The following is a 15,003-nucleotide window of genomic DNA, read 5'->3' on the forward strand; positions in this document are numbered from 1 at the left end:
CTACACACACGTACACACACACACACATGTACAGTACACACACACACACACACACACATAAAACAAAGCCTACAACAGTCATGAAAAACACAGCCATTGCTGCCTGCCAAGTGGCTAGAGTGTAATTGACAGGTTCCAGGTTTGACGCCCAGTTTCGCCGATTTGGTGTTACTGTTTCCTTGAGCAAGAAACTTTACTCACATTGCTCTAGTCTACCCAGCTGTATGTTGGTGACCTGGTGGCCTGGTGTCAACTGGGGAAGCATCCCACCCAGCTGTAACATCAATGGGTACCTGGGGGAAGCAAATGCTCAACTGTCTTTGTCTTGTTTAGTGGTGTTAGGGTTGTAGTGGAACTTCGGTTCCATGGCCTCCATCTGTGAGACCTTTCTGTGGCTGCGGGTTGTTAGCCTTGCACCAGGAGGATTTTCCTACACAAGGCTCATGTGCCTAAGTGGTGCACAGGCATCCCAACGCTGGTTCACTGAGCAGCATTAGCTGTTTTACACAGCTGTTGTAGGCTTTGCTTTGTGTATGTGCATGTGTATTTGTGTGTGTGTGTGTGTGTGTGTGTGTGTGTGTGTGTGTGTGTGTGTGTGTGTGTGTGTGTGTGTGTGTGTGTGTGTGTGTGTGTGTGTGTGGTGGGTGCGTGCGTGTGTGTGTGTGACTTGTAGTGCAAAAATTAAGGTTCCATAGAAAGTTTTCTGTGCATAATATGTATTTAAGAGTTTGTATCAGTGACATCAAGAATTCTTAATTACTTTTATACATCAACGTTTATTACATGATATGATCAGCAGTTTATTCTCACAAGAAACTGATCATGATAAACACTGCTATAACATGATAATTCATTGACATTCTTGTGTTTGTATTAGTGCCGCCTTGTAGTGTTAATGGACTCCTATTGTTACAATTGTCTATACACTGAGTTTTAAAGGAAAATCAGCAAATAATGTACTAAGTATAGTATAAAACCAGAATATATTTGATGTATAGCTAAATATATGTATATCAAAATGAGTGTAACAGTAACAATGTAAGATTATTACCAAATTTCTTGTGTTCATGTAAGTGAAAATCAGATGTGTGCATGTTGTCCGGGACTAAAGTAGACTATACTTCTTCCAAATAACTGTCATCAAAGATTAAAGACTCCATAGAATCACGAGGACATGTACTTGTAGAACTGTTATTGAAAAAGGAAATCAAATTATAGACTCTATTCTCTTAGCTAAACATTGATACCAATTTCCTATCATATTCATACACTATTATTAACATTCGCCAATCTTAGAAACTTACTTGGGTTGTGTTCCATAATATTTAGTCACTTCACCTAGCAATCGACTTTGATCACTCTTGATACCTTGTCTTGTGTTGAATAATAAACCTTTAAACTTTTTCAATGGAAACACATGTACCACAACTGCCATTAAATAAACACTCAATGGTAATAGTACCAAGATAAATGCTATTGTTGTTGATGTATGAGAAGAAAATCCATTGGAGTAGTCAATGATTTTCAGTGCAACCACCAACAAAATGATGTGAAGAACAAAACCATCAAAGATGTTCAGTTTATTACTTTTGTATGGTTTTATGGTGACATGTACCAAGGCCATTATTAGACAAGCAGTGAATAACATGTACAATGAACTGAGATCACCTGCCACATCTGATATTATAATAGCAATTATTATCTGCCGACATATCATATAGTAAGATGCAAACCAACGGAACCTGTTCTTGTAGCAACTCTGAAATTGGTCCAGTAGTGGCATGATTCTTATGAAGTTAATTCTGTGGTTAAGAAATGGTTGTAATAGCAGTAGTAGTGGTAATCCTATTACAATAATAAGTTCACATACAATGGCTACAGCAGCATAAACTGCATGACGTCCATGAAAATATTCAATATCAGGAGATAAGTAAGTATAAACTTGATCAATGCCAGTAAATTTTAATGGTCTCATTAGCAACAGTGATGTAGATGTTATTGAAGTGTATGATAATAACAGGATGAAACAGATGACATTAATCACTCCTCCTCTACTGACAAATGATGTTAGCTTTCCAGAGTATCTTGCTGCTATGCTGAGTGCAAATAAACTTGACAAAACTGCCAAGGGATGTATGTAATGAATGAACTGCTGGTCAATACCACTCATGCCTTGTACAAAGCACAGTTTCCCTAAAAACTGTGGGGTTAGTTTAGCAATGCCAGAAATAGCCATAACCATGTTGCAAAAACCACTGGAAAACTGCATAATTTCTCCTAGCAAGATATCTATGATACTGTAATAGAATGTGATGGCATAGAAATATCCAATAATTAACTTAAAATACATGACGGCAAATATAGTGACAAAAGCGGCTATCCAGAATAAAGATGATGCTGAGGCCACGAATATAGTTTGTCCAATAGAACAGTGTTTGGTGTCAATGCATTTAGCAGAATCATAGGATAGAGTGTACCCATTGTCACATGTACCACAAGCAGCACCATGTCTATGCGCCCTACAAGGATGGATGTTTGATGACAGTTGACAAATGCCAGTCTCTAATCTACACCCAGTAAAATGGCAATAATTTAGCGGACAAATTGTAGCAGTAGATTTATTATTGACTGTACCAAACCAGTATCCTCTCTTGACTCCTGAAATACTACCAGAGCAAGTGACAATATTGTCTGTGGTAAAACATACACATTTTTTCTGCTTTGGATCAAACTTGAATCCTAAGTGACATTGGGTAAGATTAATTGAGAGGTTTACGTTTATTGATTTCCAGTCAAATGCATCACTATAGAAAGAAGTTAGCTTAATTCTAGCAACTGTATTCTCTTTAGGCTCATTGTCACCAGAAATCTGCAAATTGATCATACCATGTGAATCATGGCACCCAACTGTAATAAGATCTCTTCTGTTAATAGAGAATTCACTACCTAGAATACTAACTCTAAACGATGCTGTTCCTGTAGCATTACCATTGAAGTCCTGAAGACATACTGGTATACTAACTTGCTGTCCCAACATCACATCTTGAACAGTATATATTGAATTGTTTAGCATTGCTGGTAGCTGCAGTACTAATTTATCAGGTGAGGTAGTTAGCAAATTCTTACTGAATGGAAAGTTGGGAAGGACGTGATTGCAGGACTGAGGTAAGCTGTAATATATTGAATCACCAGCTAAAATTGCAGTGTTCCTGTTAAACTCAATGGCTTGTACTAGTGCACCATCAATTATGCTAATTTTAGAGCAGTTAGTAATATCAGAAAAGATAGCTCCACCATATCGTGTAGCAACATTGTTTGCAAATTTCACTGTTGACTGATTTGTGAAAGTGACAACTGAACTTTTGCTCAGATAAATAGCTCCACCATCTTCAGATATATTATCATCAAATGTTACATTTCCGGTAATGTGTAAAGGTTGCTCAATAATATAAACTGCTGTTCCAGCATTGTGCATGAATGCACAATTCCCACCTAATAAAATTGGATTGGAACTATAAACTATGCTTCTACCACCGATAGTATTCTTAAAAGTGCTATTGGAAATTTTGTATAAGTTGTAAAAATATTTAGTTGAGTAAGTAAATAGTTTTGACATAGAATCTGATATTGAAATAGCTGCACCATGGCTATTGCTCACAACATTGTTTTCAAAGACAAAACCTGTTATGATAACGTTATCATAAATAAATGCATCTTGAATATTTTTCCTAAAGTACAGTCCACCACCAACACCGACAACATGATTGTAAATCAACTTTACATCTTGAATGACAACAGTATAGAAGTAAACCACATCAAATATCAGAAGACCAACTGGAAAGTAATGTTTTGAATAAAGTGTGTTGTTACTAATCAAGAGATTGAAGCATAAAATGTCAACATAGAAATAAAATTCATTTAAATAGATGTTGGGGTTTATTTCTAAAACTGGACCACCTTCATTATCTGTTAAATTACTTTGACTTATATTAATTCTGACAGGTGAATACTTTCCAGTTTCTACATTGAGAACTGAATATGGTAAATGTGATAGTAATATTGTGTTTTTCATAAAACTGCAATCATGTACTGATATATTCACAAACCCTCCCAAGTATGCTACAACATTAGCAGTGTTATTGATAAAGGTACAGGATGACATTTTAATACAGCCTTGATCTTTATTTTTCATTTTTTCACTGGATACATAATCAGCATACACACACAAAACATTAACTTTGTTAAGACTCCAAACGTCTTGGTTGTTTGAAGAAAAATGTACATTTGTTAGATCAACAATAAACTTTGCCACATCAAATAGCCATATTCTAGCTCCACTGGATTCACCATTAAACAACTGTATTGGAGCACTTAAACCACTTTCCACTTGATTATCAGTAAAACTTGTATTACCTATTGTAATGTTTAAGTGGTTCAAGCCATGTACATGTATTTGCAGTGCCCCTGCATATGCACAGTTGAGACCTTTGATGTTGCGATTGTTAGAAAATAAACTATTACTAATAGAAATGCTCAGTGTATTATAATGGCAGTTATCCCCAACGTTGTTTATTTCAAGTCCGGCTGTAGAAGTAGTGTTAGAAAGTGCATCCTTTCTGTTTGACTGAAAACTCACATGATCAAAGTTTATTGTTCCACAAACATTCTCCAAATACACTGCAGTCGACAAAGAGTTTTGATGTTTGCAATTTTGTAAATGCAAATTTTCAGACTTCTGAATAGAAATTCCAGCAGGTAGAGCGTCATTTCTACAACTGCAATTATTCCAGACAACATTTTCTATTGATAGATTACTACATGATTCAAACTGCAAACACCCTGTATTATCACATTCTACAGTAGAACTGTCAGCTCCTACTATTGAAAAGTTGTGAAGACAATCCACGACGACCTTTGATTGTAGTGTTACAGAGTTGGTCAATATGTAAACTACACTGTTGTTTTCCACATGGTTAAGTGCAGATTGAAACGATGAACATAAGCACCTCAGTATTGTATTATTACTGGAACAATTACAACCATCTTTATTAGGATTTGTCACATTTGCTGCAGAGTATTTGTGAAGTAGTTGATCACCGTTTACACTCTCTACAACAATATCCCCCCCAGAAATGTTGGTCATATATGACAACAGCAGAAAGGCTATGGTGATTCTTCCTGCCATGGCTATTACACAAAGTTAATACATAACTATGGCTCTCAAACAATGATATGTGGTATATGTGTGGTCTGATTATGGAAAACCTTTGGGCACAATGTACATTTATAGGTAAACAAGGTATAGTAACTCATTATAACCTTTTAGTGGTAAATAAAGAACTTATGGCCTTTCAGTGAATCTAAAGTACAAGGAGCAGGCTTTACAAGTTCTGTCATTTTAGACAGGTTTGTTTACAAGCATTGCTGTATTACTGTATATACCAGTCTTTACAAAGAATTGAAGGGTGAGGGATGGTGGGGTAGGCACCAGATCTGTTCAAAATAGATGCCAGATACACAAGCACATATCACATTTGCTTATTATAAGCCAATCCAAACCAATAGTCATGCATACTAAGACAACATACCTTTGCAAGGCCTCTAGAGGTCCATATCTAGAAAAATATGTTTGGCACAGTTTATGAAAAAGTTAGTGAGAAAATAATTATTATTATTGTTAATTAGACACCACAGTGATATTTTATAGCAAGTTTATGTACCCAAAAGGCAGGTTTTTCAAAATCAGGACACATTATACTGTGTACTTACTGTACTATACTCTCAGTGTTTAAAGTATACAGTAGCTTGATAGTATATAGCGGCGCAACCAAAAAATCGTGCACTTTTTCATAAAGCCATGAAACTTTCTACATAAATAGTACTCCTCAATACATGTATTTTTAGATATAGTGCCATCGCTGATTTGACCTTTGGTGACCTTTACGGCCATTTTTGTACAGAAAATTGATCATTTTTGTCTTTAACTCCTTGAGGCAGTAATTAACTGGTTAAAACATGGTACCAAAATAAAGATCTTGTTGATAGAAACAACTTGGTTTTTATTTAAAGTCAATAGGTGAATTCATTCTTAAGTTATGAGTATTTTTATTAGTTGAAAAAGTTGATAAATGTATGCCGTAACTTATTTTTATCTGCCCACAGGTAATTCACACCTCAAGGGCAGGTAAATTTATCAAATTTTGCAGCTAGTAAAAATGACCATAACGTTGTAATGAAATCACCTATTGACTTCAAATAAAAACCAACATGTTTCTATCAGCAAGATCTTTTGATTGGTACCATGTTTTAACAAGTTAATTATTGCCTCAGGGAGTTAAAGACACAAATAATCAATTTTCTGTACAAAAATGGCCGTAAAGGTCACCAAACGTCAAATCAGCGATGGCACTATATCTTAAAATGCATGTCATGAGGAGTACTATTTATTTGGAAAGTTTCGTGGCTTTATGAAAAAGTGCAAAATATTGCCAATTTTGGGGACTACGCCGCTATACTATGATATCATCTCTATTGGAAATGATATTAAACTCTGATTACAGTGACCATTGAGATTCCACAAAATGTGTGCTCTTGTACAGTGTAGTATACGTAGAAGTTGGTTACACTCATTTCATGGATGCAAATATGCATTATGGAAAGTACTTCAAGGATGTTTAAGGCTATAATGAAAATTAATCTAGATACATATCTAAATGTTTGCAATGAAACTCACACAGTAGATGTAAGTTTGCATGAAAGTTAATAATTTTGTGTAGAAATTCTCCCATACTGCCCAGTATATACTGATGGAAGCTTATCATATGCTTTGACAACTCCAAAATAATGAAAATTTATAATATAGGAGTTGTTGACTGCCCTATAAGAGTAGCTATTTGGACTAAACTGTGTCTACACTGTATGAACAGAACCAGCTGGCTTAGGAACAATAAGCCTTTAAATTTCAAGCCATGTGCATGTGTATAAAGGACCTATATATAACACACCAGAAAAAGGAGAACTGTGCATAGCTTATGAAATCTATATCTAAAGACTTATAGAGTAGTTGTAGCTATACTCTACTAAAACAGTCAGGCATGGCTGAGTTGTGCAGCAAAAAATCATGCATCTATACAGTTGAACCACAATATGTATGCTACTTCACATAATTTATGTAAAACTGCTAAAGAAAATTATCCCTATAGTGCGGCTGAAAAGCAATCAAGTCAGAGCTACCATTACATTTGTACCATGGTTATAAAGCTATAGCTAAGGCTTCATTGTACTAGTAGGTGCAGCTAAATGTCTGAGTAATATCTTTGCAGTAGATGGGGAACTAATGTCAGGCACCTATGGAGAAATTGTTTCATCGATCATAGCTATTTCACTCATGAATCAAGATACCAACTGACAACTGAGTAACTAACAAGTAAAGTAACAAAAATCATTGCAAACAAGTGTTATCTCAAAAATTATCCAGCATGTGATGCAAATTGTTTATTGTCTTGAAACAAACCGTATCTATTGTCTATTGCTTAGCCAGAACTTGATATCTCCTTCCCTGGCTGAAATATGATCAATCAAAAATGTGACAATTTTTTCCATACTGGGCACAAAAAATGTGACCACTGATGCTGAAAAGTCCATAGCTAAACCAGCGATGCACATGCTTGCCCACAGATAGTCAGTAGTCGGCCATTCCTAGTTGTCCAGTCCCATTCATAATTAACCATAAATCCACAAGTATATGAAAAAATTAAGAATTTTAAATTGGAGTATATAGGGACAGTGTATAGTGCTGCAATAAATAATGCACGGTAGGGATATATATTCACTTCTTATTGTTTTATATACAATATTTGGACATTACGTACTACTCCGATCCAGCTTGTTTCAGTACTTTTTTATTGCAGCACTATACACTGTCCCTACTCTATTTTAAAATTCTTAATTTTTTCTTATACTTGTTTGTGAAGTTTATTTTGCAAGCTCATGACCACTAAGTAGCCTGCTTTTCACAAAACCAGTCGCAATATTTAAAAGAGTTAATCACAGCACTATATGACTCATGCAATAACAACTAATCAGTGGGCGTGGCTCTACATAAGCCTGCAGACAATAATGGACATGGATTCATGCATACCTACAGACTGATGAATGGACGTGGCTACCATATTTCTACAGACAGTAATTTGCATAGGTGGGCGTGGCCCACAAAAGAAACAGGGCTACACTATGATGTGTAGTAACACGTCCACATTTAATTTAGCACATGGGGCCAGACCCGAATAATCTGTAAAGCGGGACCTGGATGACCCGACTCGGTTTAACATTGTTACTAAATAAACTATATTTATTGACTTACACATTGTATATAGTTCGCCACAAATTGCTCTCACTGATCGATATCAACAGCGAGTCACATACGTGTGTGTTCAAATAGTTTGGTGCAACCGGCGACCACGTGTATTCGAATAGTTTGATGCAATATACGCTGGTAGATGGAAGCCGTACTGTAGTCTATTAACACTCAGCGGTAGAACCTTGACTGATAGCCATGGCGGTAAAGAAGGATAAAAGGTAAGACAATAGCGCAAGCATTATATGTTTATCAATATACCAAAGGTTTTTTCTTAAACGAACTAGAAATGTTTCTGCGAAAGAATTAGGGCTGTAGCTGTAGCCAGTTTTCCGCTGCGTTTGACTGAAGGCATCAAGCAGGTAGGCAGTAGAAAATTCCATTGAATAATTTTAAAAATTCTGTAGCAACTTGACAGAAACGTTTCAGGTTGATCTGAAGACACTTTTGGGCTTGGTCTTACCCAAACAATACTGTTGTGTCATTGTGAGGAAAAAATGTGGCAGGATTTTGGGTTATATTATATCACGGATTGCCCCCACACCTTTGATGTCCCTATTATACAGTACTATTGTACTATATGATACATATGCCCACAGGCCATTAATGCAGGCTAATGACCTGCATTAAAAAGCATCTTAAAAAGTTATTATTAACTCAGTTATCATCCTCCTGTACTATATATAGCAGTGCAGGAAGGTGGATTTTTATTTTATTTAGCTAGATAGCTGAATTAGCTAGCTAAAATGACTCAATTTTCTTAGACTGCTCTAGCAAGGTATCTACCAAACTATAAAAGGTGCTAAATGGCCTCCCTTGAGCCACCAGTGGTGCAAAAAATCCTTGATGAGGTATTTAAAAAATACCACAAAACTCAGTTGGGGCTCGAACCCTGGACTACTGCAGCTTTAGGCAAGTGTGTTAACCACTGCTAGCTACCCATCCCCTCACTTTTCTATCTTACAAATGGTACTCAAGTAGTAGTCTCAGAAGAAGAATGTAACCTAAAGGCAGGTTCGGATCTAGGATTTTTAGAAGGGGGTTTCCAGTGGCAGTAGGACTGAGATTTGGAGGTCTGGGGATGCAGCCCCCAGATGCTGACAAGGTTTTAATTTTGCAATGCTTGAAATTTAATGAAGCTTACTGTTTTAAACCTACTATTTTACAAAGTTTTTGATCTACTGATGCTCACTGATGCTCACTAGCATTTAATATTGAGGGGCTGATCTAGAAATTTTCAGAGGGGTTTTCCACTCTGGAATTGCAAAACTTCAGCCTAGCTGTAAGTTGAAAACCAAAAAAAAAGAAAAAGGTCACTGCATGCTGTTGAACATCATAATTGTGATTTCAAAGGCAGTTTCACCAGTAGAAAAAGTTCTATATAATACAGTATGTATAACTCTTGGTGAATTTTATCACCCACACGAATCGTAGGGGCATGTGCTATATTCAGAGAAGGTTTCTGGAAACCCCAGAAACCCCCCTAAAACTGCCCCTGTTAAGAAGAAACAAATAGCTACAAGAATTCATCATCATCAATCCTACCATTTTTACACACATCAGAACAGATGCTTACATGAACAGTTTCTTCCTTAGAACAATAAGAGAATAGAATGATCTCCCTCAACATGTTATTGATTCTAACTCACTAGATTCATTTCAGGAACTTAACAGCTACTGCCACAGCTTTATTGTAATTATTGATTTTTTTCTGTAATTGTTTGAGACAGACCTTGTCCCCTGGGCATGTAGCAGCTGACTTTAGCTACAGAGAAGCCATCACCAGCTGTGTGAAGAAGCCATGCTACAAGTGACAATAGACTATTAATTTCACACACCTTTTCATGCCATAGATAAACAACATCTGCTCATTGTCTTCGTTTTTGTATAAATGTTTTACATGCTCACATTATCATCAGTGGTTGTCCAGTCATCACTGTATTAGAACGCTACCTTCACCTGCAGCCAATCCTTCAAGGCCACGATGCCTGTTACCTACAGGCACAACCAGCTGGAGCTGTCTGCTCAGTATAATAATAATAAAGGAGAAGAAACCAAAGCTGAATCCGACCCTATTCCTAACGATTTCGCGGCCCCTAAAGTCGAACGCGCTACCAGACGCGAAAATAAAAACGTTTCGGTTCAGTTCCTTAAGTTTCAAGTTTATGTGGCCTTATGTATTTCCCCCAGGCCTACAGCAGGAGCGGCCTATCATCAGTATAGCTATAACTATAATAGGGCTCAGCTCAATATTGATACGCATATCGATACTCACCCATGTTGAACTTGACGTTTCGGCTCAGTGGACGCATTCACGATAGACACCTTAAATCACACCAACAAACGATGTAGCTCAGTTTTGAATTGGGACTGAAGAAATGCCGCGCAATACTGATCCCGTCGGCTGCGCCTAGCTAGTGCTTCAGTCCGAAACGAGGTCCGAAATGAAAGCCTGGATGAAAGCAAGTCCAGCAGACTCCAGCTATACATAATGATGTGTATATCTACGTCACGAAACCGCTACACTACCTCCAGTGTATGTAATTCGGCCTCTAAAATAAACGGCGCGCGCCAAAATGTTGACAAAAGAAAACCATCATGAAAATATCGGAGTAGTTCTTAATTCATATCCAGCGTTGAAAACATTTACAGAAATCTGAATGTTGGATTTAAAGATACTGCCAAACTGAACCTGATAATATTTGGTCTTCCTTATAGGTGTGTCAAGCTCAGGGTGTTTCATCCAAATGCACAGAGCTACCGCAATGCTTCTATTCCATCTGTATATAGATGCCATGAGCAACAGAAGAAGATGGAGTATGGTGACCATGTCCATGAGGTGGAGTTGGCATTTTTCACTACTTTAGTTTTTTCAACAACTGGGGGTATGGGCAAGGAAGTAGTCACTTTTTATTGCCGTTTAGCTGAATTGCTTTCCAAACATAACACCATGACCTACAACAGCACTCTTGCATGGCTTCATTGTTTGTTGTCATTTTCTCTTTTAAGATCTACTACTATGTGCATCCGGGGAAGCCGTTCCATCATCTGATGCTTCCCCCGGAACTGGGCCTTATAAGTGGACCTAGGGACTTTTATTTGTCCCCATTATTGTTGTATCAGTTGTGTCCAGCACACATGCCTTTTGTGCTGGGGGTGGTAGGCAGGAAAAAAAATTAAAAATATATTAAAACAAATAAAAAGCTCAGTACTATGCTGGTTTGAGTGGTTTCAAAATTACTTAAGTGATAGAGTTCACCGGATCAAGTGTGATTATGAGTACTCAGAGTGGAAAGGAATGAAAGGTGGTATTCCACAAGGAAACACATTGGGACCATTATTATTCTTGATTTACATGAATTATTTACCTTTACAGATCACAGATGGGGTGTTAGTACAATATGCTGATGACACAACATTGATATGTAGTGGTTCTGACCCTTCTGTTGCAGCTACATCTATGAATACACAGTTGCACCTGATACACAACTGGATTACTAACAGTAAGATGAAATTAAATCTAGTATAATGTGGTTTAAAGGTGGTTCTAAAAGTTGTCAAAACATCCAAGTATCTCAGTAAATGGTACCACACTGAAGTCTGTGGATAAACAGAAGTATTTAGGTGTTACCTTTGAGCATAAATAATATCATGGACTCATCATGTATCTCAGGTGTGTAAGAAAATGAATTATTATCTTTTTCTAGTCAATAGTCATAAGCATTGCCTAAACTCAGATCTGTTGAAGTTACTGCTAGACACCTTAGTTCTTTCTCATCTGTATTATTCCCGGGCCCTCCACTAACTCATCAATCCTTACAGAGGCTGGGACATATGCAGAACAGAGCAGTATGTATATACAAACAGTTGTTCTATATAAGTTTGATCCTGTATCATATATTATTACTCTGAACTCAATTGGCTGCCATTTAGGAAACTCATTCAATTTCAGGCTTGCTGTTTGATGTATCGCCAGTATCACCAGTCCAAATGTATCTTATTATCACCTCCAATTCGATTTGGTTGTTGTCACTCTCAGTACAACACCAGAGTGAAAGACTATATTTTTGCTAACTCTGAGAGATTTCACCATACTTTTGCCAAGTATTTCTTCCATTCTAGAGCTTCTCAATGGTGGAATAATATACCATTATCTTTCCATTATCTGATCAAGGACCTCCATTATCAGAAGTTTCGTCAGGATTATCATTTGTATTTACTAAATAATATGTGACCTGGATTGTAAGAATTATTTGTTTTTTGTACTTTTCCACTTTTGTCAGTTTGTTTTCTGATTTTGTAGTTGTGTTGGTCTTTGTACTCTGATGTGTTAATGCATGTCTTGTTTTTGTACTATATAACTGTGTATACTCCTGCAAGGAAGAACGGCTTAAGCCCATCGCATAGAGTTTAAACAATATATCAAATCAAATCGCTACATTAATCATGCCACAATAATAAACTTACACATGGACATGGCATGTACCTAGTATCTGCCTTAATTCTCAATTAAATGGTTATCTTTCTTCAAGATGTGGCAAGCAGGCCACATGGGCGAGCGGTTGCTCGCTGTTGAAGGAGCATGTTCGATGACTGGACACTGAACCACTTAAGTATGTCTTGAGTACAACTGATAAAAGCACAAAGGTACAAAATATTTATACAGAACAGGTTACTAAGCAACACAATACCAAAATGACCTAAGTGATGTGTACACTGAGTTCATGTAATGATGTTAGTTGACTTCCTGCTTGGATGGCTTCCATTATTACAATGATGGCTTCTTGACACATAGCAGGCTTCCATTGTTAAGCAGTTGCTAAGCTTCCAGATGGTGCTGCTACAAAGGTATTAATTTTTCAGATTGACGCTCTCCTTGGAGGAATGTATTTAGGCACCTGTGAACACAAAACTTATACAGTGTTTACACTGTGTGTAGCTGCACTTGTTAAACAATTGCATGGCACAATCGCAACCTCATCCTTAAATGATAGTGCGCCTTTAACTTGCAATAAAAGCACTGTATGACCATGCCCCTTAATGACCTAGCTGCAATCACCTGCAGTTTTGCTGTAGAAAACAAGACATGGCAACCACTGCATAGGATAAGTAACAAGATCAAGATAGTCTACTCTAGTATATCATAGCTATACTATAACAAAAAGTAGTGCAATTAATAATGGAGTATAGATTCCTGAATCCAGCAATAAAAAGTAGTAAAACAATATATTATATGAGGAAATTCTTACTTTGGCATTAAACAGATGGTGGGTAATGGGCCAACATAAGGAATTTCCCACATATAGCTATAGTTACCATCATGCATATCTCTTGTTTCACCACATTTTATCACTGGAGTCCTATGATGATCATGACCCCTTGTGGTGGTATTGATCCTTGTTATGGTGTTGATGATCCCTGGAGATGGTATTGATGACCCTTGTGATGGTATTGGTGATGGAGTAGTGAATTATGAGCTGAATAATTTGTACAATTGGATGAAATCACCCAAAGGTGCCTATATGCACAGGAAGCCATTAACAGCTACCATGCTGTAGACCATTAATTGCACACACTGTCACGCATAAGTGCAGTCTTTCATGCCAGACGGTTTATGTGGGGGAGGCAAGGAGCAGCAAATATTTGCTGCCCCCACACAAGCTGTCATGTATGCAAGGCTAGGACAGATGCCTTTTCGGACCAAAATCCTGTGCTGTCATATAATTATCTTGACGATATGAGATCCTGTTGGTTACACAGCATAGATAGTGCTTTCCACTGAGTATGTAATTAATTATAGACCTAGCTATAAATTGAACTCTTTCAACTTTCTTCCAACCATTGCATAGGATGTGCTAATTGCGCAAATAATTCAACCAGCATATCACATAGAGTCATGATCAAGGCACTCAAAGGATCTTTCGGTAATACTCAGTAGGTGTGTAGATGGTTAGCTTTAACAGTGGCTTATACATTAGTGTGATCAGTACTGAACACAAACTTATGTTAATCACCAAATACAATTCTAAGATGTTTAAAACACTGTCAGAAAGCCAGGAATAGGGTTCATTCAAAACGTAAATGCTTATAATTAGCTACACTTTGAAATATAACTACTAGAGTAGCAACCATTTGCAGTACTGAATATTATGTTGAAGTTTCTTTCTAGTGGATAGCTGTGCTTCCTTACATAATTATTGCACAGTTGGGTGAAAAAAACAACATATGCACATGCATATTGTGGTAGTTATTCTGTAGAAAAATTTCTGAGATAGGCAGCTAGCTAAATAGTGAACATACGTAGGTGCATCAGTATATAGTGCCAAGAAGACTAATTAATGAGGATAGTGAGCCCAATAGATTATAGCAACCATCTGTAGCATATCAAAACACTTGTTACTACTACAATAGGGCATGCATAATAGCCACATGAGTCACCAGTAGAGACTGCTGAAATTTCAGTACTTGATCATGTGAATTGATGATACAATACAATCTTGCTTCATTTAATTAAAGTGTATCAAGACACACAGTAGTGTGTCGTGCGGCCCAAGAAGCCAGCGCGCAACCCCGTGAGTATATTGACAGGAAGAAAGAAAACGCAATTTTCGCTCCTCCGTAGCTCTGTACTGCCTTGATGAAACAAG

At 37.1% G+C, this 15,003-nt stretch overlaps 1 protein-coding gene across 1 annotated transcript; it reads right to left on the reverse strand.

The window, feature by feature from the left end:
- Positions 1-821: 821 nt before the first annotated feature.
- LOC136261558 (uncharacterized) lies at positions 822-10,832 on the reverse strand. Its single transcript, XM_066055573.1, has 3 exons — positions 10,632-10,832; positions 1,305-5,187; positions 822-1,188 (listed from the first exon to the last, which is right to left on the reverse strand). Exons 1-3 carry the CDS (start codon positions 10,666-10,668, stop codon positions 1,116-1,118), a joined length of 3,993 nt encoding a protein of 1,330 aa, XP_065911645.1. The 5' UTR covers positions 10,669-10,832; the 3' UTR covers positions 822-1,115.
- Between the last annotated feature and the right edge of the window lie 4,171 nt (positions 10,833-15,003).

The sequence above is a fragment of the Dysidea avara genome, chromosome 7 (assembly GCF_963678975.1).
Source record: "Dysidea avara chromosome 7, odDysAvar1.4, whole genome shotgun sequence".
In the NCBI taxonomy this organism is placed as follows: Eukaryota; Metazoa; Porifera; class Demospongiae; order Dictyoceratida; family Dysideidae; genus Dysidea; species Dysidea avara.

What these genes read in the sequence shown, in the direction of transcription:
- LOC136261558 (XM_066055573.1), bottom strand. Translation starts at nt 10,668, where the DNA reads ATGCGTCCACTGAGCCGAAACGTCAAGTTCAACATGG. An exon ending in AAACGTCAAGTTCAACATGG is followed by an intron (nt 5,188 to 10,631) that starts GTGAGTATCGAT and finishes TTTGTGTAATAG; the next exon opens with CCATGGCAGGAAGAATCACC. An exon ending in TATTATGGAACACAACCCAA is followed by an intron (nt 1,189 to 1,304) that starts GTAAGTTTCTAA and finishes TTTCAATAACAG; the next exon opens with TTCTACAAGTACATGTCCTC.